Below are 25,403 nucleotides of genomic sequence, written 5' to 3' on the forward strand. Positions count from 1 at the left end.
CAACTGGAGTCTGAAGACTACTGCAGACAGACGTCCCTCCTTGTGGGGAAGCTTACTTATTTCCTCTTAAAGACCTTCACCTGATTGGACGGGGCCCACCCACGCCATGGCGGGTAACCACGTCCTTTACCTAAAGTCCACCGATTTGAAAAGTAGCTCCTGGCCGCATGTGGAGTAATGCAGTGGACGCAGGAGATTAGGCACGCTCTTGGGTGATCCTCTCGGAAAGCGCAGCTCCCTGCGGGCAGGGCATTTCCCCCTGGCCACTAACGAGTGCCCAGTCCCCGCGCCCAGCGGGTACTCAACAAGCTGCATTCTTGCTGGGCGAGTCGGGTACTCCGAGCGGCGGCGGCGGCGGCCTGGAGGCCGACCCTCCTACTTAACCAGGAATTACAGCTCTACTGCCGGCGCGGGGGGCGGGCCCCATTCCTCCAGGGGCGGGGCTCGAACCTGTCATCCCACACGCGCGGGGTCTCCCCGGGTCCCCGCGTCGGGCTGGCGTGGGTAGCCGAGGGCAGCCGAGGACGTGCGTGCGTGCGTGCGTGCGGGCGAGCCCACGGGGCGGGGCTGCGGGGGGGCCGCGCGCGGCGCGGCGGGCGGGGCAGCGGGCGCGCGCCGCCTCCTCGCGCCGGGCCCCCCCCGCGCGCGCGCGGCGAATGGTTCGGCCCGGCCCCCGGCTCATTGTGCTCGCTTCACGCCGGCCCAAGATGGCGGCGGCGCTGGCGGCCCCGGGCCTGTGACCACAAAGAGGAGCCGGGGGCCGGACGGGGAGCGCGGCGGCGGCGGCGGCGGCGGCGGCGGCCGAGGCCCAGGCCGGGCCCCCCCCCTCCCCTCAGCCTCCCGCCCTCCCGCCCTCCTCCGCCCGCCGCCCCGCCCCCGCCGGCGGCGCCGCGCCCCTCCCCCAACCGCCCGACTAGCATGGTGCGGCGGCCGCGCGCGCCGACATGGGGGAGAAGCTGGAGCTGAGGCTCAAGTCGCCCGTAGGGGCCGAGCCCGCCGTCTACCCGTGGCCGCTGCCGGTCTACGTGAGTACTGCCCCCGCGTCCCCCAGCCCCCCGGCCCCGGGTCCCCGCGGCGCGCCGCGCCCGCCCGCCGACGGTGCCGCCGGGGTCCCGCGGACCCCCCTGCGGGTCCGTGGCCGTTTGCGGGGCCGGGCGGCGGGGCGCGGGGCTGCCGTTGCCGGTGCCCGCGGCGGGGTGGGGGTGGGGGGTCCGGGCCGGCGGGCGAGCCGGCCGTGCCGCGGTGTGTGCGCTGACACCGGGGTTTCCTTCTGTTTGGGGTAGTTTATTTTTTGCGCTGTCAGTGTGCCCGGCTGTTCCGTTTGGGGGATGCCCTGTCTTCCCTCCGCGCCGGGTTTTCTAGCCCCCCTGCTCTCGAGTGGGTGGGCTGGCCGGACCCTTGCAAACGGGACGTCCCGGCTCCCCGGTCCCGGGTGGGTGGGCCGGCCGGACCTGGGGCACGAGACACGCTGTCCCCCGGTGCCGAGTGACCCTTGGAAGATGACAGGCCGAGCGGAAATTTACCAAGGCGGCCGCGGGGCGCCGGGGCGCGGGGTGGGCGGCGTGGCGCGGTGTCCGCGGCCCCGGGGCGGCTCGGGCCGGGCAGTGTGCCGTTGGGCGGGGGGGGGGGGGGCGCGGCGGGCCCCCCGGGCGGGCGGCGTGGGGGCGCCCTTTGGCGCGAACGCCTCGCGGGGAGACAGGGCCTCCGGGGGACCCGGCGGGGAAGCCCGCGCGCCCCGCCCCTCACGCGCGCTCCGTGTGTGTCAGTTTTTGGAAACGTCGCGGCCAGGGGCGGGGTCGGAGCGCTGGGACCGCCCGGGAGCGGGTGTTGGCTCCCGGCCCCGGGTGCTCCGCGGTCGTAGGGTTTCGCGGTTGCCAGCCCGCCGCGCGCGCTCCGGAGCTTTCTATTTTTGCTTATCCTGCGGCCGGAGGCGGGGTCGAGCCCGGGCTCCGGCTTTTCCGGCTGGCAGCGCCCGTCTGGGTGTGTGTGTGTGTGTGTGTGTGTGTGTGTGTGTCCGTCCGTCCGTCCGGGCCGGCGGCCCGAGCAGTGGGGCAGGGCGGGGAGACGTCCAAGGTGACGACGCGCGAGCGGGGAGAACCTTCAAAACTCCAACCGTCGCACGGGCCTCCGCCTCTCTCGGCCCTTGTGACAGCGCTCGGCATGCACCAGTTGGCTGGCCAGCGCGTTCTTTGAAACGGAACTGGTTTTTACCCGCGGTGGCTCCCACGTACTACGGCCGCTCTCTTTAGCACAGCGCAGCCCTGGGGGTTTTGACGGATCCCTCGCCCCTCGGCCTTCCCTTCTGCTGCTCCTTCGCTGCCAACTCGCCCCTTTCCTCCTGGCCGCCACTAATCTCCTGTCTATCCCTGCAGTTTTGCCTTTTCCAGGAAGTTAGATAAGTGGATTCTGGCCGCTTTCTCTCAGCCGAGCATTTCTGAGACTTAATCCACGTTGCTGTGGGTATCCGAAGTCACGCCTTTTTATTGCCATGGCGTGTTCCGTGTTTTCCTTTCCCCCTTGGCAGGCGGGTGCCGGGACGCGGGGGATGTTTCCTGGTGGCGGAGGTGGTTACGAATAAAGCTGCTATGAACGTGTGGGGGCAGGTTTCTACCTGAAGTTGAGTTTTCCCCTTGGAAAGTGTTGGGGAGTGTGGGGGGGCACTCTGCTGTGTTTGACACTTGCACATCTTACAGACGGGTGTTCTTGAGTATTGGCAGAGTGAGGAAATTCACTGCGGGCCACTCTCCAGGCATTTGATACTATGGTGAAAGCTCATCCGGAGACAGTCCCGGTGTCCCCACCGCTGTCTTTCATTTGGAGCGGAGCAAGGCCACAGCGATTCGTACCTGCTGTAAATAGGCCCTTCTGTGTTGGGCCTGGCAGGACCTGGCTTCCCAGTGGCGGGTGGTTCTGAACTGCAGAGCCTCTTTCCCTCACTGGCCTCGACCTCGTTTGGCAGGGGACAGGGTTGTGCTGCCCGCCTGGCCCGGCGCTCTGCCTGACGTGAGCAGGCCCGTTCCTGGCATCGTTGTGCCACTGCCGGGCCAGCGGGCAGGACGGCCCTGTGAAATCCTCAGCGAGCTGCGGTGGCCCGCAGCAGCTCGCTTGTCACCGCTTTGTAGTGACGCCTGCGGCCTTTCCGCACCCCTACTGAGGGATTGTGCTTTCTCGTGGGAAGGGGGAGGCGGTACCTTTGGAAGGGTTCGTACTCTGTGACGGCTCGATGACGAATGTTAGGAAAATGGACCGGTTGGTGAGTTAACTCTCCAGAAGGTCACGTTACTCGTCTGACCGCATGTGTGAGATGACGGGGCTATTTGTTCACTGATTTACCCGTCCTGCAAGCACCTGCTGGGGACGCAGAGGGCACTGGGCAGTGTTCTGCTCCAGAAACCTACAAACGCGGGGAGGTAGGTGACTCACACACACAGAAGTGCACTGACGGTCCGACTTAGTCCTAGAGGGCAGGGCTGCTGGTTTCACCCTGGGGGGAGGTGTGGGTGGCTTCCCGGAGGCGGTGGCCGGGCATCTGGAGGAGGAAGTGTCAACAGCCACAGCCACCCACACTGGGAATGTCCAGCCTCAGAAAGGGTTTTTGGGGAAATTGACAAGGGGGAGGGGGCAGGCTGCGTTTTGTACTCCTTCCCTGACTCAGAGTTCTGGGATACCTGCCTGCTGCTCGCGGTGGCCCTGCTTTTGGTGGGAAAACCAGGTCTCCACCGGAGGGGAGTTTGTGGTATTTTTGGTTGCCTGGTGGCAGGGTGTGGAGTGGCCCTTCCCCTCCTTGACTTATTAAGCCTGTGGGCGGGGGAGCGGCCCCAGCGTGACTGTCCCCGCCTTCAGCTTCCTCCCCGGGAGCCCACGACTTCTCTGACGAATGCCCTCCAGCAGTCATGCCCTTTCAGCGGGGCTGTGAGTAGTAGCTGAAGTGGGCGGGCAGAGTGAGCCATCCTTCCCTGTGACTCAGAAAATATTTTCTGACACTGACCTCGCTGGTGTGAGCCTTTTGCCTAATCCACACTCAGGTGGAAGGCAGATTAACCCTTAGATAACTTCGTGTGGGTGGAGTAGCCTCTTTAAAGGGGGGGAGGGATAATCGGAAAGGGCTGAATTTCCTCTGTGGTCCCTGAGGTCCAAATGCCTGCTGGTGCTCTGTTCCCGATGGGTGGGAGCCAGAGGGAGCTGGGAACTTCAGGGGTTCTCCAGGGAGGCGGTGGCAGAGCTTCAGGGGACCTGCCTGCCCACTCTACCCTCCCTCCGGGAGCTCTGTCCTTTTTGTCCTTAAACTTTCATTTTTTAATTTTTAATTTAATTTAATTTAATTTAATTTAATTTAATTTAATTTAATTTAATTTAGTAATGTTTATTTTTGAGACAGAGCATGAACACGGGAGGAGCAGAGAGGGAGACACAGGATCCGAAGCGGGCTCCAGGCTCTGAGCTGTCCGCACAGAGCCCAACACGGGGCTCGAGCCCTCAAACTGTGAGATCATGACCTGAGCCACAGTCGGACACTCAACCGACCAAGCCACCCAGGCGCCTCTGTTCTTAAGCTTTTGATTTCGAGATAATCGCGGATTCACTGGAAGCCATAAGAAATAACAGAGACATTCCCTGTTCTTAAACCCAGCTTCCCCCAGTGGTGGCATCTTACAACCAGTGAGGAGAACGATCGTATCGTTGAGATTGGTACAATCCAGATACGAAGCGTTTTGGGGTCCTCTTTTCTTTAGGAGTTTTTTCTTTTTTTTAGTGAGTGAGTGGGGGAGAGAGGCAGAGGGAGAGAGAGAATCTTAAACAGGCTCAGTGCAGCACAGAGCCCGGTATGTGGGGCTCGATTCCACGACCCTGGGATCTCGACCTGAGCTGCAACCGAGAGTCAGGTGCTCAACTGACTGAGCCACCCAGGCGCCCCAGGGTCCTCTTTTGAATGCCGGGACCTGCGGGGTGCCGACGGTCTGCAGCTGGGAGTAAGCGGGTCCTGGGCCCCATGCGTCTCTCCTGGGAAACTTCCTCCTCTGCCTGATGCCCCTGCAATTGTGTCTTTGTCTCCCCAGCTGTGGGAATAACGTTCCTGCTTCCTTTTTCTCAGGGTTGTACTTCCAGAAGCCTCTCCCTTGCCTTCTCTGTCCCCTCGAGCTGTCCCTACCAATTCCACAGCGTGTCTCCTGCCAGTGCCGGCCCATGGCATTGATTCTGTTTGCCGAGGCCCTGCCGCATTTTGGGGGTGCCGGGGTGCGTCTGCCGCTCCGCAGCCCCCATGTGGCTCTGGTGCGCCCCTCAGTTCCCTGCACGCCCCTTGCTGTTCCTCTGCCCCGTGCTCTTCTCCCGGACCGGATTCTCTCTTCTCCCCTACCTGCATCCCCTGGGCACCTCGCAGGCCCTCTCCCCTGCGTTGGACCAGCCCCTCTTCTGGTGCACAGCACCTGGGGTGCTGCTAGCGGGAGTCGGGAGGTCAGGGGCTCTGGCCTTTATCGTGCAGTCTCCCTAAGCCTCAGTTTCCTCATTTCTGGAGAGGCTTCAGCCTGAATTCCCTTCAGTTAGTCACGGGGGTGCGTGGGCTAGTGCGCAGAGAGCATTAAATTCACTCCAGGTGCAAGCGGGGGTGAGCGTTCGTGGATGTTCACTCTGATAATACTTCTATCATTTAAAAACCCGAAGCTTCTTTTTAGGAGTTGGGGAACAGGGCTTCCGGGGCTTTGTGGCGGGGCTGGGGTGGTGGGGGGCTGTGACCTGCGGGACCACAGGAGCTCCGGAGGGCTCAGGCTGGTCTGGATGGCTGTTTTGCGGGGACGTGTTTAAAGTGGCTCACGGGGTTCTGTTTCCCTGGTCTGCCCGTGGCTCACTGTGGGTGGATCTGCTCTCCCATGAAGGGGCGGGCACAGGAGGCCAGGCGGGATGGGGAGGGACCAGGATGACAGTTGGGGGTGGGGGGGTGGGGTTCAGGGGCAGTGCTGGGTCTTGTGGTTTTTGTTCATCAGTAACAGCTTTATTGCAATATAATGCACACACTGTACCATTTATCCACCTAAAGTATGATTCCACGGATTTTAGTCCATTCACGGGGTGGTACAGTTACCACCTCTAATTCCAGAGCATTACATCACCCCAAAAGGAAACCTTCGCCCACAACAGCCACCCCCCGAGCACCCCCACCCCCACCCCACCCCACCCAGCTCCTGACACCCGTGAACCCCCTTCCTGTTCATGGATGAGCCTGTTCTGGACGTTTCACAAAGGTGGACTCACACCCCGCGTGGCCTCTCATTTCTGGTTCCCTCCCTGAGCGTTGTGTGTTCAGGGTCCGTCCGCGGGGCGGCGGGTGTGGGCGCCTCGCTCCTGCTCGCGGCCGAGGGACGTTCCCCTACGTGGATGGTCCAGGTCGTGGGATCTTGTGGCACCAGGTGGCCAGCGGCTGCTGCTGGGATGGCATAGCTCTAGACTCCCCTGCCTTGTGGGGGCTCCGTCCTCCGGACCCCCTGGTCATTGGGGTCCTCAGAGCACGGCGTGCGGGGCTGTATGGGACCGAGTTTGCGCAGGGGTAGGCTGTGATGGGCCCGGCCCGGCCCTCTGGCCTGCTTGCTCGGTAGGGTGGGCGTCCCTGATGCCGTGCTTGGCTCCTGGGACCGCTCGAGCTCTCCTCACGCCCTCCGGGTTTTTCACCCTTCTCTCCTCCAGCTGGACTCAGGCCTCGTGGCACCCCTGTGGCTCTTCTTCCCACGGAGACTCGAGGGGCTCAAATGTTAACTCGTCCACCGGAGCCGCTCTTCATGATGGTTTGCTAAGGGCCACGCAGCAGGCCTGGCACACTGCTGGGAGGGTGTCCGGTGGGACTCCCTTGCCCCCCGGAGCTGGGGCTGCCGGGGTGGTGGGCAGGGTGCTTTTGGATGCGGCCCTGGCCTCTGAGCACCCTCGTCCGTCGCAAGGCCTGTACAGAGGTCAGCGCTGGCGCCGGGAAGGGGGTGCGGTGGAGGTGGTGGCGGGGGCCGCGCCCTCCCTCCCCGTGAGTCTCAGAGCAGAGGCCTTCCCTGAGAGCGCCTGGCCCAGCACCCTCCTCCCTGGAGGGAGGTTACCTGAGCAGCATCAGCTGCCCCCATTCTGGCCCCTTTTGCAGCGTGACGTTACTTCGGGGGCCACGTTAAGTTTAGTCCTTAAAACTAGCGAAGCTCCAAAGCCGTGACGAGCAGCCTTGACGTTTCGCGCAGCTCCTGGAGGTGCGTTGGCCGCTCTCGGCGGGTGCCGTGCTTCCCTGCGGGGTAGTGGCTTGTCCCCTCACTCGGCTCCAGATCTGGCACTCCCCACGCGGGTGCCCCCGTGTGGCCATAGTCACCGTGTGGGTCTTTCAGAACAGACGTTTCTCTCCCCGCGCCGCCTCCCGCCACGGACGTACGGCAGGCCCAGAGCCCCAGCGGTCTCTGTTGCCGCGTAGACGCCAGGGCTGTGAGCCGCGGGGCTGCCTTCCCTGCGCAGCGCTCTGTGTGGGCATGTGGTGTCTGAAGACCCAGCCAGTTGAGGGCAGAGGAGAAGGGCCGGCCTGACTAGGAGGGGGGCTGTCCAGCACAGGCGCCAGTTCACAGACCAGGGAGCCGCGCAGACATGCCCCCGCCAGGTCCTGTCCTTCCTGACTGCAGGCCTTCCAGCAGGAGGGCTCTGTGCTTGGTTCAGTGCGGACGGCTGACCACGTTGGAACAGGGGTGCCCTCGCCGGCCTGATTGGCTGTCTTTGCCCAGGCCCGAGGCAGCCTGCCCTGGTCCCCTGCCCCACTGTGCACTTTGGCCTGACGATAAGCGTGAGCCAGAGACCCGCCCCTTGCTCCCCTCCTGGAGCCTCACCAGTAGCTGTCCCCCGCCTCCGGGGGGTGGGTGACGGGGCTCCCAGGGTCTTGTGCCGCTCTGACGTCCTGACCCTCTCCTGGCTGATCTCCAGGGTTGGCTAATCCTCTCCTACCCCAGCCGTGTCCCGTTGTCTTTGCTCTTGTCTCTAGATGTGGACTCTCGTTTTGAGTTCCTCTTGTTCTGAGCTGGTAAAAGTGCTTTTGTGATTCTTGACTTGGTCATCGGGAGGACAAACCGCAAGTTAATTGCTTTTGCTCTTGTCCGGTGATCTTAAGCAGGAGCTCAGACTGAAGTGGTGCTCTTTGTTTTAAAGTATCAAGGGGGCACCTGGGGGGCTCAGTCGGTTGAGCCTCCGAATTCAGCCGGGGTCGTGAGCTCGCGGTTCGCGAGTTCGAGCCCCGCGTCGGGCTCTGTGCCGACAGCTCGAGCCTGGAGCCTGCTTCCGATTCTGTGTCTCCCTCTCTGTCTGCCCCTCCCCCACTCACGCTCTGTCTTTCGAAGATGAATAAATGTTAAAAATTTTTTAAAAAAATAAATAAAAAATATTAAAAAAATAAAGTGGTCAGGAATGAGCATTCATTTTGTCACAGGGCCTTCTCTGCTCAAGTGGCTGGACTTGTCAGAGGGAAGCTTCTGGATAAAATTTAAGGTGACTATTAAAATAGCAAATTGTCCACACGGAGTTTTAAGATGTTTAAACAGATTCAGACTTTGATATGTTCCTTAACGTGAGTGTTATGTTACATATTTTTCTTATTTTTGAGTTGAGGAATGTAGAATTTTAGCTGGGGAAAGGTACTGTGAAGTTCATGGAATGGTTAACATGTTCGGAAGACTTCAAGTATGCTATATTTCTGTTAAAGATTAAAAAAACCTTTTTAATGTTTGCATTTATCTTTGAGAGAGAGAGAGAGAGACACACACACACACACAGAGTGTGAACGGGGGAGGGGCAGAGAGAGAAGGAGACCCAGAATCCGAAGCAGGCTCCAGGCTCCGAGCTGTCGGCACAGAGCCCGACGCGGGGCTCGAACTCGTGAACCGGGAGAGCATGGGGTGGGCCGAAGTCTTACACAACCGACAGAGCCGCCCAAGCGCCCCCAAGATTTTCTCTCTGAGTGACCTCTGCACTCACCGTGGGTCTGGAACTCACAGCCTCAGGATCAGGAGCCGCGTGCTTTTCCTGGGCCTGCCGGAGCCCCAGGTGTGCCATGAGGGTCTTGGTGCCGCTCCCGCCAAGTCCAAAGGCGGCCTGCGGTGTCTCCCTCAGGCGGATGGGGGGGCCTCCCGGGGAGGGCGGGCTGAGGGCAGGGCCCAGCTGCACTGCAGCGGGAGCTTCTGGGTCCGACCTCCCTGTGCAACTTTGTCCGTTTTCCTTGGAAGGGGTTTTAAACTTGAAGGCGCGTTGCACAAACAGAACAGGGTTCCTTTGCGCCTCACTCAGCTCCCATGACACCGGGATCAGAGCGGGGCCAGCGCTGAGGACACCGGTGACTTCACCTCCCGTGTCCCTGTCTGCTCAGGCCCAGCCCAGGGTCCCCTTTGTGTTCAGTTGTCGCGTGTCCTCAGCTCGAACCTGCCGCGGCTCCTCACGTCCGAGGAAAGGCCGGCACCCGTCCCGACCTGCACGCCTTGTGTGCCCTGCAGAGAACGGCCCGTCCTTGCAGAGGGGCTCCCGTGTGGGGTCGGAAGTGGTTGTGTGTTCTCGGCGGGTGTCCCACCGGCACGTTGCTGCCACTTTCCCCCTCCCCCTGCGAGGGGCGCTTCGAGACTGTCGGGGACCCTGGTCCTCGAGTCGGCCCATGGGCTTTCTGGCCCGAGGGGGGCCTGGCCGGCCTGCAGCACTGGTGTGGTGGGGCTTTCGCGCCCTCCCCCCCCCCCCCCCCCCCCCCCCCCCCCCCCGCCCTTCAGCTGGTCCTGCATCCGCTTTGGGTCCTGCCCGCGTCCTGCTTCTGCACTTTGAGCCTCCGTGTGGCTCCTGGGTGTGTACGCCGTCTCCGGGCCACAGTCCAGTCTGTCCGGTCTGTGAGCCAGTACCCTGTCACTCGTGTTCCAGAACTGGCCACCGGGAGCGCCCCCGGGCTTTGTCCTGGGCCCTTGGCACGCCTGTGCCCCTTTGTGGGACACGTCTTGGCTGCCTGCTGTGCCAGATGTTCGGGCTCACCTGTGTGTTCTCTGCGCTGGCCCTGGAATCAGCCCTCCCTCCAAGGAGCCCGGTTCTTTTCAGGGCCCTGTGGAGCGGGGGACCGGTGCTGAGGCGCGGTGCTGTGAACCCGGATCTTAAACCCACGCAGCCCTCTTCATCGCTACGGGGCCGGGGCTGTCTCCGCATGGGTCCTCGGGGGTGGAGGGGACCGCCCTCCCGGCTGTGGCCGTCTTTCTGCGGGGCGTGGGCGGGTGGCTCGGGGTGCTCCGCACCTGGGTTCGGAGCTGGGCTGCCCCGCCCGCCCCAGGGTCCCTGGTCCCGCTGCAGAAGCTCATTCCGTCAGTAACTGCCGTCCGCGGCCACGTCCGGCTCTGTGTGCTGCTGCCGGGGGGGGGGGGACTCCGCGCTCCCGGCCGGCACTCTTGGTTGGACTTCCGCGTTCCCACCTGTGTCCTTCTCCCTGCCTTCGGTCGGAGGCCTGCTCCTCCTTGGCCGCTCCTTGTCTCCTCTCTTCCCCCCGAGTCACCCTGTGAACACTGGCTGTTTCCTGTGTGTGCCCTGGGGGTCTTTGTCTTAGTTTGCTTGGACTGTAGTAATAGAGCCCTGCGGCCGGAGGGGGGTGTGGGGGGCCTCTCACGGCCAAGATGACGGCTGGCGGCGTCGGTGCCTGGGGAAGGCCCACTTCTGGCCGGCAGCCCCACCGTCTCGCCGTGTCGTCACATGACACAGAGCACTCCAGTCCCTTCGTCCTCTTAACAAGGGCACTAATCCCATGGGGGGTGGGGGCGGGTCCCATCCACCGTCCCTCCCACCGTCCCTCCCACCGTCCCTCCCACCGTCCCTCATGACCTCACCTGACCCTCCCCACCTCCCAAAGTCCCTGTCTCCTGACCATTCTGCTGGGGTCGGGGCCCTAGCGTGGGGATTTGGGGACACAGACGTCCTGCTCCTTACAGTCTCTCTGTCTTTCCACCTGGCCCCTCCAGCGGCCCTGAGAGTGCTTCCGCGTTGGTGTCTTTGTTTGCGGTCGTCCTCTTTATTTTTTATTTTTTATAACATTTATTTACTTTTGACAGAGAGGGAAAGAGAGAGAGCGTGCGCGCACGCATAGGGGAGGGCAGAGAGAGAAAGGGACAGAGGACTGAAACTGGGCTCTGTGCTGACAGCGGAAAGCCTGACGCGGGACGCGAACTCACCGACCGTGAGACCGTGACCTGAGCAGAAGTCAGACGCTTAACCGACTGAGCCACCCAGGCGCCCCTAATTTGGCTTCTTCTCCTTTGAAGTCTGCTGGCTGGCTCCCCTGCCTGCGATGGCCCTGGCTTGGCCCGGCGCTCTGTTCTTCTGAGGCCTGTGTCCCTCGTGCAGACCTCAGCTGTGGGCTGTCCTCTCCTCGGGTATGGTTGGCGGGGCTGCCTTCCGCCACCTTCCTGGAGTCTGCAGCGAGGGCACCTGTTGTTGCCACCCTGCTGTCCCCTTGCCGGGGGCGTGCGGACATGTGGGGCTGATGGTGGACCCGGCTGCTAGGATTCTCTGCTGCCGCTGCTGCGTGAGTTCACGCGTTTCCACTTGGCAGCCTTCCCCTTCTTGGTGCTCGGGCCCCGCACGTGCCGCGTCGTGCTGGCCCGCCGTCCTCGCCACCGCTCGCAGCCCCGGCCCCCAGGTGCGCAGGCGTATAGGCGGATGGATGAGGCCGAGCGCCCCAGCCGGGCCCCCCGGGGCCCTGTGCTCTCTGCCCCGCTGGCCTCCTCCCGGACCGAGTTTTCGGGACGCCTGTTGATTTCGCCGTGTCCTTTCTCGCCCTCCGGCAGACATCTGCCGGCCAAGCTGGGCCATGTCCCGTCACCCACCTTCATTCTTGTTCTCCACTCTGGGAACTCTGTCCCCACGCCGCCTTCCTGTCCACGGCAATTCCCACGTCACGGCGTGCGTGAGTGTAGCCTTCTGTGTCCTTAGGGCTGTGGTTTGCAGAGTGGGTCCCCCAGCCGGCAGCCTCGGCGTCATCTGGGAACTTGTTAGAGACGCAGACCCCAGACCCCTGACTCTGAAACGTTGTGGGTGGGCCTCATCTGTACTTGACGAGCCCTTCCGGGGGGTTCTGGTGCCTCCCAGGACCTCTCGGGGTCTGCCCTCCTACTGTGATCCCTGATGGGAGCGGACGGTGCTCCTTGGGCGACATTCTTGTCGGAAATGGGAATCGGGAGAGTGGAGTTGGCGGGTGGGTTCGTCGCAGTAGTACGTCCGCAGAGCGTCCACCGCGGGCTCCCCGTGTCATCTTGTCCCCCTCTTGGTCTTCCCTTGCCTCCGCTCCCTGAGCACAGAGCCCCCGCCAGCCGTGCGGACGCGCAGAGTGACCGAGTCGAGGCGGTGAGGGGGGAGGGCATCAGACGCCCCTGTGCAGACTCCTTGCGGTGAGACTCGAGGGGTGCTTGTTCTTAGCTTTGTCCTCAGGGCATAAGAGGAGGCTGGGCTGGGGCCGAGCACGACAGCGGGGGATCCCCACACCCGCGCTCTGTCCGCGGTGTGTGCTGGGTGGTGCTGAGGACAGTAGGGTCAGGGCGTCTGGAGGAATGAAGCCGGGGCCTCACATCAGCACCCGACTGGGGAGCTGGGTGATGGCGCCATCTCAGGTGTGGTGACTGCTCTCCGTGTGGTGTGCACTCGAAGACACGAGTGCTTGTACTTAGCATGGACGTTTGCGTGCGCTCCCCAGAGCGGGGGACCCGGTGAAGCTGAGTGCCCGTTGCCAGCTTTCCTGGGTAGCAGCGTTCGCCAAACAGGTGTTACGTGAAGAAACGTCTCTGGTTGCTTCATTTGGGCGCCCTGATGCACTTAGTGATGGGAGAGCGGGTCAGTCCCTGCCGCAGCAAGCTGACGTTCCTGCCGTGGGCCGGCGCCAGGCTGGGGGTCCCTACAGGGAGACCGGGCCTGGGGCACAGACCTGGGATTCTGGGGCTCCTGGGATGGAGGAGGAGGATGGGGGAGGGCTGTCCCTGGGTAACAAGACAAGGGCCTCTCCTAAATCCAGGCTTCGTCGGGGCTGTTCTCAGTCCCCCCTTCCCGGTCGGCGTCTGGCGTCTTCCCTGAAGGCCCGAGGAGTAGGAGGAGGCCACGTCCAAGAAGTTGGATTTTCTGAATCATTTATGGCGATCGGCGCTTCTTAAATTACACAGCTCACAGCTGCCAGTGGAGGCTGGCCAGTCCCTGAAAGGGTCATTCTGTGATCTTTGGAGGCATAGTTGTCAACTTTTTTCCTTCCTTTTTTCTGCTTAAAAAAAATTTTTTTTAATGTTTATTTGTTATCGAGACACAGAGAGAGACAGAGCACAAGCAGGGGAGGGGCAGAGAGAGAGGGAGACGCAGAATCCGAAGCAGCTCCAGGCTCTGAGCTGTCAGCACAGAGCCCGACGTGGGGCTCGGACCCACGAACCGTGAGATCTTGACCTGAGCCCAAGTTGGACGCTCGACTGACTGGGCCCCCCAGGCGCTCCTTTTTTTTCTGCTGGATTTCCTCTTCTCACAAACAAGATGAGCCCACATTCCAGGCTCCTCCCCACGTGTGCAGGATTTGGTGTGAGACAAGTCAGCTGGCAGGCTGTGGCGGGTTCCTGTGAGGACGGAGGCCGGGGTGCGATGTGAGCCCAGCACCCGCACGTGCCCGCCGCGCCGCGGCTGCTCGGGCTGCTCTGTGCCCGCGTCCGCCTGGCGCCCAGGGGCTTCGCAAGGGTGTGCAGCTCGTTTCGTGACTTTGCGGTGAGGACTTGAATCAGGCCCTGTGGTGAGGGGCATTTCTAGGGTTTTTCTCCTAGGCAGTGTGCTCCCAGGAAGGTTTGTTAGCCTTAACGCCAAGTCTGTATCGGTTAGCTATGGCTGCGTAACAGGTTAACCCAGATTTAGCAGCTGGAAGCAACACAGTTTATTAGGTCATGATTTCTGTGGGTTAGGAGTCCGGGAGCAACTTAGCTGCGTGGCTCTAGCTCAGCGTCTCCCACGAGACACCGTGGTGTGGTCAACACAGACCCACCAGGGCCGCCTCGTCTGAACTCTGGACCAGGTGGGAGGAGCTCGTCATGCCGACGCCCTCCGTTGGCGGGAGGGCTCAGCTCCTCTCCACATGGGCCTCTCTGTGGGGCTGCTTGTGACCTAGCAGCTAGCTGGCTTTCCTAGAGTGTGATCCGAGAGAGAATTGGTGGAAAGTTCTAGACTAACTGCCCTCATAGACCTTGCGACACAGTATGGCGTTTTCTCCGCTTTTCAGGGTCAGTCCGTGCAGGAGTCCGGTGAGCTCTTGCCAAGACTGTGTGTCTGGGTTTCGTTAAACGTTACTGAGCGGCAACAGGGCGGAATCGTCGTGTGAGAATCTCACGAACTCCGCGTTTTCCTACTGAGGTCGGGGGCGGGGGGTGCTTTTAATGGTGGGGAGCATTTCTTCTGTGGATGTTTTTGCTGTTAACAGCTCTTTCGAGGTATAATTCACATACCGTACAACTGACCCACGTAGAATGTCATATTCACAGACTCGTGCAACCACCGCTACTGTGAATTCCAGAACTTTCCATTCCTCCAAGAGAAGCTCCATCCCCATCAGCCATCACCCTCCCAACCCTTCCAGGCCCCTGCGCACAGGTGTTTCGACATGTGCTGTCGTTTTGGGCGTCCGTATGCTTGGGGGTGGAGTCGCTGGGGCCCGCGGATGTTCTGTTTAAACATCACAGGAGCTGCCGGGCCGCTTTCCAGAGTGGCTGCTCCGCCAGGTGTGAAGGTTCCTACTCCTCCTCCCTCACACTCAGGCCCGTCACTCCCGTTCCAGCTGTCCTCGTGGTTTTGATTCGGGTCCCATCCTGGCTCAGGTGGCAGGGCATCTTTTCGTGGCCTCGTCAGCCTCGTCGTCTGGCCGCTGTCTGGCCACTGGAGCATCTTCTCTGTAACCGTGTCAGTGTCAATATGTTTTCGTGGCTTCATTTGTCATTTTGTTTTGAGCTCTCCCGAGTTGTCTGTACACACAGGCACGCGTCGGGGGTACTGTGGGTTTGGTCCCAGGCCCCCAGAGTAAAGCGAGCGCCTCCATAAAACGACTCAGGCAGATTGGTTTCCTGTGCGCGTGCAAGTTAGGTTTAGGCCACACCGTGGCCCACCGAGTGTGCAGCGGGATGACGTCTGAAGAAAAGGCAGCGTGCGTACCTTAAGGGACAAACGATTTGCAAAAACGCTCACCATCGCCTGAGCTTTCGGTGAGACTGACCGCTGATCTCCGCGGCAAATACCACAGTGATGAAGCTGGGAGGATTGCGAGAGTGGCCAAGACGTGCCACGGACTCCGCGTGAGCAAGTTGGAGAAAGGGTGCCGAGGGGCGCGCGCTCATCAGGGGGTCCGTGCCGCCTTCGGTTTGTGAGAACGCCGTGCCTGCACAGGGCGGCAAAGCGAGGTGTGCCCGTGAGAGATAAGGTCCTTCTCCAGATGGACGGTTTGCAAAGTTTTTCTCTCTTTCTGTGGTTTGTCTTTCCACTTCCTTGATGCCCTTAAGTGTGTGTAATCGTTTCATTTTGATGAAGCGTACCCGACCTGTTTTTCCCCCCCTGGAGGTTTACGAGGTCATTGTAGGGGTGGGTGTGTCGCCGCCCGGCAGGGACTCTGATTGGCCCTCCCACTCATCACCGAAGCCTCTGCCCCCATCTGCAGGGTGGACTGGTACTTGGGAGCAATGCCGGCCACGGGTGGAGAGGGCTTGGTGCCATCTGAGCTCATTGGAGGTGTCACCTACTCCCCTACATTGCCATTTACTCTCCCGAGCTCCGTGGACGCCTCCTGCTGCTGTGGCCATCAGACCTTACGCCTCTCCAGCGTCCGGATGGGGGGTGTGGACCCAGAGGGCCCAGGGCTGAGCGGAGGGCCGGCTCAGCCATGGGCCCGGGCGCTGCGCGGTTGAGGCGAGCGGCCGGAGCAGCAGGAATCGCGGCCTCCCCCCTCGTTCGCGATGCTGTGTCACCAGACAGCAGGGAAATGCCCGCGAGGAGTTTGTGGGGGCCCCGAAGGTAGCGGGGTAGATTCCGCCGGGCTCAGCTAAGAGGAGCTCTGCATCCGTCGAGCCGGGAGGTGTGGAGTCGAGGCCGAGACAGCAGACGAGCTGCCGCGATTCGTTGTGTCACCGGCTTCTCCTCCTGCACGGCCTCCTGGGGAATCGGGCCAGTGGGCTGCGTTCCCGCCCGCTGGGGCCCAGAGAGGCTGGCGCAGGCGGGCGTGGTGGGGCTCCTGCGTCCGAGGCCTGGGCTTTCTGCCGGCTCCACGTGCCCTCCCCAGAACACGGGGGCAAGTCGCGCTCGGCCTGGGGCCGTCGGTCCCCGCGGCCTGCGGGGCGCCTCTCCTTGCTGCCGGTTCCCGTTGTTCCCGTGAGACCGGTGTGACCTCACGTGCCCAGCAGACCTGCCCCCCAGCTGTCTTCTGACGCTTACCGCAAGGTGTCCGGGCCACGAGTTCCCGTTAGCGGTCCCCACCCCGGGTTTCTGACTCAGCAGGTGGCAGTCATGCTGGTGGTCAGGCTCCCCTCAGTGGGGACCCCTGGCCTGCGTGGGGTCTCCCGTGCCGGACCGCGCGTGACCCCTCTTGCACAATTAATATTTGTCACCTGATCCTTCGTCCGTGGAAGGATACATTGAGAACGCTGCGAGTTGGTTCTTTTACCTTAAAGAAAAACTAAGGCTTAGCGCAAAAGGCCACACGGTGTGTGATTCCATTCACGTGAAATGTCCAGAAACAGGCACATCCTGCGAGACAGAAAGTGGGTCAGTGGTTGCGGGGGGATGGGCCGTGGCAGATAGTGGGGACAGGGTAGCTGTTTGGGGTGAGAAGAGTTCTGGAATAGTGCTTTGGTCGCACAGTTCTGGAAGTACCAGAGCCACTGGGCTGTGTGCGTGGAGCGGGTGAGCCCCCTTCTGGGAGGAGCTGTTCCCAGAGAGCCGTGGCCACGAAACTGAGGTTAGGGCCCAAGGTCCTTGGGGTTGTTTTGACCATCACTGAGTGCGGGACGGGACGGGAGTCTCCGCACTAGGGCCCGCCCCCCGCCCACCCCCCTCACCCCTCTCACCCCCAGGGTCTGTTGGAAAGCCTGGCCTGAGAGGTGCGGTCACTGCCACGAGCAGCTGTTCGCGGCTCTGAACCTGACCTCTCGGCACCGCGCACGCCTTCTCTGTGCCGCAGCAGGTGCGGTGCTCGTATCAGAGAAGCAGGGGGCCAGAGAAAGGCCACTCGCCGCATCCGGTCCTGCTTTTTTCAAGGTCTGGGGCCAGGGCTGTCCGGACCCCGGTGAGAGGCCTGGAGCGAGCCCTTGGCCTCCTCTGTGAGGAAGGAGCAACAGTGAGCCCCCCCCCCCCGCCCCGCCCCGCCCCGTGTGACAGGCATTGTGGGAACCTGGCGTGATCAACTGTGGGGTTGGGAGGTGTCTGCATTCTGGCGGGAGGACCGCCACATGAGCTTTCCCCGTGGTTGTGGTACTCGTGTTTCCCCATTTTGCAGATGGGGAAACAGAGGCCTGGAGATGTTCAGTAGCTCAAAGCCAGGCCCGCGGCTTCCAGGCTGTAGGAACACATGGGGGCTGTGGGTGAAGAGTCAGCAGAGGTGGGGGTGCGAGGTGGGGAGAGAAGGGTCGGGGCATCGACGTCACCTCGGGTCCCTCCTCCCTGCCCGCCTGGGAGGGAGTGCCACAGGTCCAGCTCGGGCCAGAGGCGGGAACTGGCTGGTAGGCCCTGCCTGGTCCCCACACCCTGTACCACCGGAGGGTGTAAAACCTGTCCCTTTGTCTTTCAGGACAAACACCACGATGCTGCTCATGAAATCATCGAGACCATCCGGTGAGTGTACCACCTGCTGGGGTGGGTGAAGTCTCGGGGTGGGCCCCCCTCCCCCCTCCCCCCCCCCCCGTGCAGGCCACCCCACCTGTGCTCTCTGGGCATATGGTCTGGTCTGCGGGTTGACCCCACTTTGCCCTGCGTGGCTCCTCCTGGGAGCACCTCCGGAAGACTTGAGAGGCAGTGACCACTTGGTCAGAAGAGTCCGGGTTGTCCACGTGTGGCCCGGAACAGGTCTCAGTGCTTCTCTGAGACTTGGTGCCTTCCTGTGGAAGGGGAGGGAAATGCTGAGCCGGCAGGGCCCTCGGGGGCTCTCCCCGCCTCCTCTCACCCCCTCGTTTCCCTCTCCTCCCTCTTGGATTGGGTGCCGACTCAGCTTTCCTGCGGCTGCTTTTCCCCTCGGTACCTGGGACAGCCTTTTGCTGGCCTGTCCTGCGTGCGAGTGGAGAAAAGCCCCCCGGGCCCTCCTGGGCCAGTAGGTTGGCGACCTAGACAGGACCCGGGGGAGGCTGCCAGCCGTTCTGTTTCTCGGGGGCCTTTTCTCCCGTGCTGGCCTGGGGTCTGGAAGGATGTCCTGAATGCTGTCGTGGCTGGACCGTTTCTTGTCTACATGTTCCACGGTCAGAAACCCCATTCTTCTCTGAGCTCCTGCGGCAGGGCCGTTGGTGTTTGTGCGTGGCTTTGACCTCTCTCGCTGTGTTGTCCCTCAAAGGCCTTAAGCATACAGCCACCCCCCAGGCCACAGCCGTGAAGTCTACATGAACCTGCCGAGGCTGCTGGCAGGACTGGGCTGGTGAGAAAGCCAGGACGTGAGGTCCGGCTGTGATGGGAGTGCTTTCCCTGCCGCCTGGCGGGGCCACCGAACCCCCGGCGCTCCGGCTGCCTGAGCCCGTTTGGTTTGCTCCTGAGGCCAAGCCGAGTCTCCTTGCAAGAGTGTTTGCAATTTTAAGTGAAATAATCTGTGCAGATCTTGTAGGGTGGGCCTGAAACCAGTCAGTAGCGTTAACTGGTTGGCTTAGTTTGATTTATGTTATTAAAAAAAATTTTTTAATGTTTATTTATTTTTGAGACAGAGAGAGACAGAGCATGAGCGGAGGAGGGGCAGAGAGAGAGGGAGACACAGAATCCGAAGCGGGCTCCAGGCTCCGAGCTGTCAGCACGGAGCCCGACGTGGGGCCCGAACTCACGAGCCGTGAGATCACGACCCGAGCCGAAGTCGGACGCTCGACTGACTGAGCCCCCCAGGCGCCCCTGATTTATGTTATTTTTTAAAAAGTCTGCTGGTTAGGAAGTGGGAGTGTGGTGCTTAACACAGCGGCTGTGAGTCAGGTGGGCTGGAAGCCGTTTCTCGTGTGTAGGGCTGGTCACTTGTCCCTGGTGCTGGGGCTCAGCATCGGCTCTGCGGCCTTGGAGCCAGCCCTCTGTCCGCAGTCCCCTGTGGCCTCGTCCCCTCCTGAGGCCATTCTGCGGGAGCCTCACATCGGGCTCTCAAAACGGCTTCACCTTCTTCCTTGCTGTCCCTGCAGACCCGTTCTGTCCGTTGGCAAGATGGTCAGTTACTTCAGTGTTCTTTCTCTTACGTTACTTGGTGCGGTGGGGAATGTCCAGCAGATACGGAGGTAGACAGAGGGCATGCTGAACCCAGGTTCCCGTCACCCAGCCTGACAGCGACCAGCTCATCGCCACCTAAGTGTCATCTGTACCTGCACACACTTCTAGTCCTTCCCGTAGTTGCATGTTTTAAAAGCGCAGTTGCGGGGCGCCTGGGGGGGCTCAGTCGGTCGGGGTTCCCGCTTCCGCTCAGGTCACGGTCTCGTGGTTCTTGAGTTCGAGCTCCATGTCGGGCTCACCGCTGTGAGCACGGAGCCCACTTCTGATCCTCTGTTCCCCTGTCTCTCTGTCCCTCCCCCACTCGTATTCGCTCAAAAATAAACGTTGAAAGAAAGATTAGGAGAATTATAAAAATTTGGAATATAGTGGGCGTACGAGAGCCACACACAAGTAAGGTACACGGTCTGACGGGCGTGGACGTGTCCACGCATGCCCAAGGCAGCCTCGGGAGCGGGCATCTCCGTCGCCTGTGCGGGCTCCCTCGTGTCCTCTGACCTGCGTCCCCCCACCGCTGTCCCCAGGCAGCCCTGAGCTGCGTTCTGCCTCTGCAGGTTACTTTGCGTGTCGTAGAATTTTACGTACATGGACTTGGTCAGTAGTGCTGTTGTTTTCTCCTGACTCCTTTCAGCACACGATTTTCAGGTGGTCGTGTTTCCTCTTTGTTTCCGAGGGGTTTTCCCTCGGAGGATAGACCGCAGTTTGTTGACGACTGCGTTCGGGTCCTGTTGGACTCTGGTGATTATGAACAAAGCCACTGTGAACATCCACATGGGGGTCTCGTGTGGACGTGTCTTGGTTCTTTTGGGCAAATACCCGGGAGTGGGGTTACCGGGTTTTATGACAACTTTCTCGAAGAGGAACTGCCGAGGTGTTTTCCAAAGGGATCCGCCTGCTTTGCACCCACACCACCAGCTCAGGAACCTCTGTGTAGCCCCCAGTGCACAGCATGTGGTGTTGCTGTGGGTTGGTTTTGCAGTTTCTGATTTGAGCTGTGTAGTGGTACTTTATTGTGTGTGTGTGTGTGTGTGTGTGTGTGTGTGTGTGTTTCAGTGTTTGTTTATTTAGACAGAGCTCAAGCAGGAGAGGGGCAGAGAGAGAGAGGGAGACAGAGAATCCCAAGCAGGCTCCACACTGTCAGCACAGAGCCTGACATGGGGCTTGAACCCACGTACCGTGAGATCATGACCTGAGCTGAAACCAAGAGTTGGATGCTTAACCAACTGAGCCACTCAGGTGCCCCTCATTGTGGTTTCAATTTGCATTTTCCTAATAACTAATAATGTTCGTCTTTTGCCCATTTTTAAGAACTGATTTTTTTCTCACTATTGAATTTTGAGCATTCTTTTTAAAAAACATATATATATTTTTTTTAACATGTATTCACCTTGAGATAGAGACAGAGTGTGAGATAGAGACAGAGAATCCGAAGTAGGCTCCAGGCTCTGAGCAGTCAGCACAGAGCCCGACGCAGGGCTCGAACTCAGGACCGCGAGATCATGACCTGAGCTTAAGTTGGACACTTAACCGACTGACTGAGCCACCCAGGCTCCCCAATAGCTTAATTTTTAATAAAAGTTCGACTTGTTCACATTTTTCTTTCATAAGTTGTGTTTTTTGCCTCTTAAGAAATATTTGCCTAAATATTGCCTAAATATTTGCCCTTGAGCTCACAAGGGCTTTCTTGTATGTTTTCTAGAAGTTTTACAGTTTAGGTTTTCTTTTTAAATCTTTTCATCCATCTTGAGGGAATTTTTACATGTGGTACAGTGTATGAGTTGAAAGTTTATTATTTTGCATGTGGATGTCCACTGGTTCCAGCACCATTGTTAATGACACTGTCCTTTCTCTATGAAATACCCTTGTCGCCTTTGCAAAAGTCAGTTGACAGTGTAGGAGTTGGTTTATTTATAGACTTGGTTCTGTTTCACTGACCCCCATGTGTGTCCTTTGGCCAAAGAAGACCTTGGTTACTTAGCTGTATAGTAAGTGTTGGAAGTGGGTGGAGTAATTTCTCTCTTTGTCTTCTTTTAAAACATTGTTTTGGTTATTCTACCTCCTTTGCATTTCCATGTACATTTTATCTTAAAGTTTGTTTTCATTTATTTGAGAGAGTAAGTGGGAGAGGGGTTAGAGAGAGAGGGAGAGACAGAATCCCAAGCAGAATCAGCACGGAGCCCGACGTGGGGCTCGAACTCACGAACCGTGAAATCATGACCTGAGCCAAAGTCAAGAGTTGGACACGTAACCGACTGAGCCACCCAGGTGCCCCACATTTCCATATAAATTTTAGAATCAGCTTGTTGGTTTTTGCATAGTTTTGTTAGGAATTGCATTGAATCGATAGGTCGTTTGGAAAGATTTGCTGTTGCATTTTCCAGTATTGGGTCTTTCAATCCATGAACATGGTATATCTTTCTACTTACTTAGGTCTTTCCGTGTTTCTCTAACAGCCCTCTGTTATTTTAGTGTGGGGTCGTGGACACCTTTTGTTAGATTTGTTCTCAGGCAGTTAAGCTTTGGGCACCACTGTAAATGGGATTCTGTGTTAAATTTTATTTTCCAGTTATCTGCTGCTCATAAGAAAGAACACAATTGATTTTCATACATTAACCATGATCTTTTGCTAAATTTATTGATTCTGGTACTTGATTGGTAGATTTATTAGGATTTGCTGTAAGAAATAATTATATCATCTCTGAGTAGGGACAGTTTTACTTCTTCCTTTCAGTCTTCACGATTTTATCTCTTTTTCTTGGTCTTATTGAGGTGACTAGGCCCTTCAGCCTTTCCTCACGGAGATGACGTAAGCTGTAGGTTTTTCACAGATGCGCTGTATGAATTTGAGGAAATTCCTTACTATTCCTGATGTTGTTTTTACTAGGTGCGCCCACAGCATTGTAGTTATGTTGAAAGAAACAGTCTGTCACTTTTAGGAGGAATGCTGACGTATTTGTGAGGGACCCACTGGTAACATTTGTGGCCTGCTTCTGAATAATGTGGAACAGGTGTGGAAAACGGTTGTGACAAAAAGCGTCCATTCCTGGTAAGAGCCTCAGTGCCGCGAGAGGCACCCGGCCTCTGATTCTGCCTTACTGTGGAGTGACGTTAGGCTTGACCACCCGGTTGAGGTGGCGTCCACCAGGCTTCTCTGGGGTGTAGTTACCGTTTCCCCCTTTCTAATTAATACATACCTCGGGTGAGGTCCTGGGGAACTATGCAGAGATCGCGGTTCCACTTGGACTTCCGCACCACAGGTGGACCTCACCTGCCGCCACTGCTGACTGCTGTGTTCTAGGCCTCATCCTCTCCTCGGCTGTTAATCAGAACTCCGTTTTCATGTTTCATCCCATGAGCTGTGATGCACTCCTGCTGTTACAACCTTGTTTCACATTGTTCCTGTGCTGGCCACCGAGGGCTCTCCGGTTCGTCCCGTGTCCCTTTGGCATGCCCCCTGCCTTCCTGAGCACATCCTTGTTTTCTAGAACCACAGATGCTCTGGAGTCACCTGAAATCTCCCATGTTCCAAACCTTCGAATCAGCAACATCTCTGAGGAGCTCTGGTTTCTTTCTCTTTTTTTTTTAAATTGGTTTTTTAACCTTTATTCATTTTTGAGAGACAGAGCATGAGCAGGGAAGGGGCAGAGAGGACACAGAATCCGAAGCAGGCTCCAGGCTCTGAGCCATCAGCACAGAGCCCAGTGAGGGACTTGAACTCACGAACCGCGAGATCATGACCTGAGCCGAAGTCAGACGCTCAACCGACTGAGCCACCCAGGCGCCCCTGGTTTCTTTTATGACAGAAGAGTTTGTGCTGCCTTTTTTCTTTTTAATGTTTTTTTAAAAATTTTTTTAATGTTTATTTTTTGAGAGAGAGATAGAGTGTGAGCAGGGGAGGAGCAGAGAGAGAGAGAGACACAGAATCCGAAGCAGGCTCCAGGCCCCGAGCTGTCGGCACAGAGCCCGACGCGGGGCTCGAACCCGCGAACCGTGAGATCATGACCTGAGCCGGTTGGACGCTTAACCGACTGAGCCCCCCAGGTGCCTCTTTTTATGTTTATTTTTGAGAGAGAGAGAGACAGAGAGACAGACAGAGCTTGGGCAGGGGAGGGGCAGAGAGAGGGAGACACAGAATTTGAAGAAGGCTCCAGGCTCTGAGCTGTCGGGAGGCCCATGCCAGGCCTGAAACCCCAAACCATGAGATCATGACCAGAGCCAGAGTTGGACACCTAACTGACTGAGCCACCCAGACGCCCCAGTGCTGTTTTTTGAGATTGAGTTGTTTGCGTTGTCCTTGCTGAGTTGTGAGAATTCTTGACATATTCTGGCTGTGAGTGCCTCGTGAGATACTTCATTACACATAGTGTAGCTGCTTGTGGTTTTAATGGCATCTTGACTGGTGGACGTTTTCAGTGTATCAGATTTTTTTTAAGGTTTATTTATTTATTTTGAGAGAGAGAGAGAGAGAGGGAGAGTGCACGCAAGCAGGGTAGGAGCAGGGAGAGAGAGGGAGGGAGAGAGAATCCCAAGCAGGCTCCATGCTGTCAGCGCAGAGCCTGACGCGGGGCTTGAACCCGTGATCCGTGAGATCATGACCTGAGCTGAAGTCAAGGGTTGGACGCTTAACTGACTGAGCCCCCTAGGCGCCCTGTGTGTCAATTTTACAACCAGGTGGTCCGCTTCTCCAAAAGTTGCTGGGCTTGCACTGGGCACTACTCTGGCGTTGGCGGTTCAGTTTTGGGGGAAGGGCCATTTTAACAACGTGGAGTCTTCTGTGAGCAGAGTTTCCCTTTTCTCGTCTTTACGTTTGCTCAGCAGTGTCTTACAGTTGTCAGTGTGGAGGTCTTACAAATCTTTCATTAAAGTTATTCCTGGGGGAGGGGGGCGTCTGGGTGGCTCAGTCGGTTAAGCGGCTGACTCTTGATTTCAGCTCAGGTCATGATCTCAGGGTTGTGAGTTCGAGCCCCACATCGGGCTCTGTGCTGGCAGGTTGGAGCCTCCGTGGGATTCTCTCTCTCCCTGTCTCTCTACCCCTCCTGAGCACACACTCTCCCTCTCTGCCCCTCCCCTGCTCATGAGTTCACGCTCTTTCTCTCTCAAAATAAATAAGTAAACATTAAAAAACAATCATCCCTGGGTATTTAGCTTTTACTGGTATTTTAAACGGCATTAAAAAAATTCATTTCAAAATTCTTTGTTGCTGACATATGCAAATAGACTTCATTTTTGCCCATTGACCCCATGTCTTCTGACCTTGCTCAATCCACCTGAGTTCTAGAAGTTCCTATGTAAATTCCTTAGGTTAGTCTGTGTGTTAAATTGTGTGCCTGTGAATAGAGATGTTTTGTTGTTGCGTTTCTAGTCTTTGTGCTGTTTTTTTTTCCTGCCCTGTGCTGCTGGCCGGAGTCTGTACTGAGTACTGGAGGGAAGTGTCTTTCACCTGTCCCTGCCCTTCTGGGGTCCTCAGTGTCGCACCGCCCGTCTGGTGGCCGCTGCAGGGTGCACACCTTCCTGTACCCTCGGGTCTCCTGACATCAACCACGTGTGCTGCCGAACGGACTGCGCCACGGAGAGGTTGCTCCCTGGGTCTGAGAGAGCACAGGGTAGTTGATGCTTGGAGGCGGGCGTGCCCCGCTGGCCCTGGGGACTGTGAGCCTGAGGGGGTCTTGTGGGGAGGGACAGAGGGGGGAGAGAGAGGGAGAGAGAGAGAATGGATGGATCCCTCCCAAGTGGGCTCCATGCTGACTGTGGAGCCCGATTCGGGGCTGGAGCCCACGACCCTGGGATGGTGACCTGAGCTGAGATCAGGAGTCAGGTGCTCAGTTGACTGACACGGCTTGCTAACCTGTCGGCTAATATCTGTAGAGGATTTTTGTGTCTGCCTTCATGAGGGAAATTGGCCCGTCGATTTCCTTTTTCTACCCAGAGTTTGCTTTACGAGGCTTTGTCTCCCTCTGGTTTGGGCACCGGGG

At 58.7% G+C, this 25,403-nt stretch overlaps 1 protein-coding gene across 3 annotated transcripts in view; it reads left to right on the top strand.

The window, feature by feature from the left end:
• The first annotated feature begins 886 nt into the window (after positions 1 to 886).
• The window catches only part of DOT1L (DOT1 like histone lysine methyltransferase), a 60,742-nt gene continuing 36,225 nt past the window's right edge, over positions 887 to 25,403 (top strand). Inside the window, exons 1-2 of one of the 3 annotated variants that reach the window (XM_042977638.1) lie at positions 887 to 1,025; positions 17,783 to 17,826. In XM_042977638.1, coding sequence (XP_042833572.1) covers positions 945 to 1,025; positions 17,783 to 17,826 — 125 coding nt within the window. In that variant the 5' untranslated portion in view covers positions 887 to 944. The remainder of the gene's footprint in view (positions 1,026 to 17,782; positions 17,827 to 25,403) is intronic. The other 2 variants (XM_042977637.1, XM_042977639.1) reach the window with 2 other exon arrangements.

This window comes from Panthera tigris, chromosome A2 (genome assembly GCF_018350195.1).
Source record: "Panthera tigris isolate Pti1 chromosome A2, P.tigris_Pti1_mat1.1, whole genome shotgun sequence".
NCBI lineage: Eukaryota > Metazoa > Chordata > Mammalia > Carnivora > Felidae > Panthera > Panthera tigris.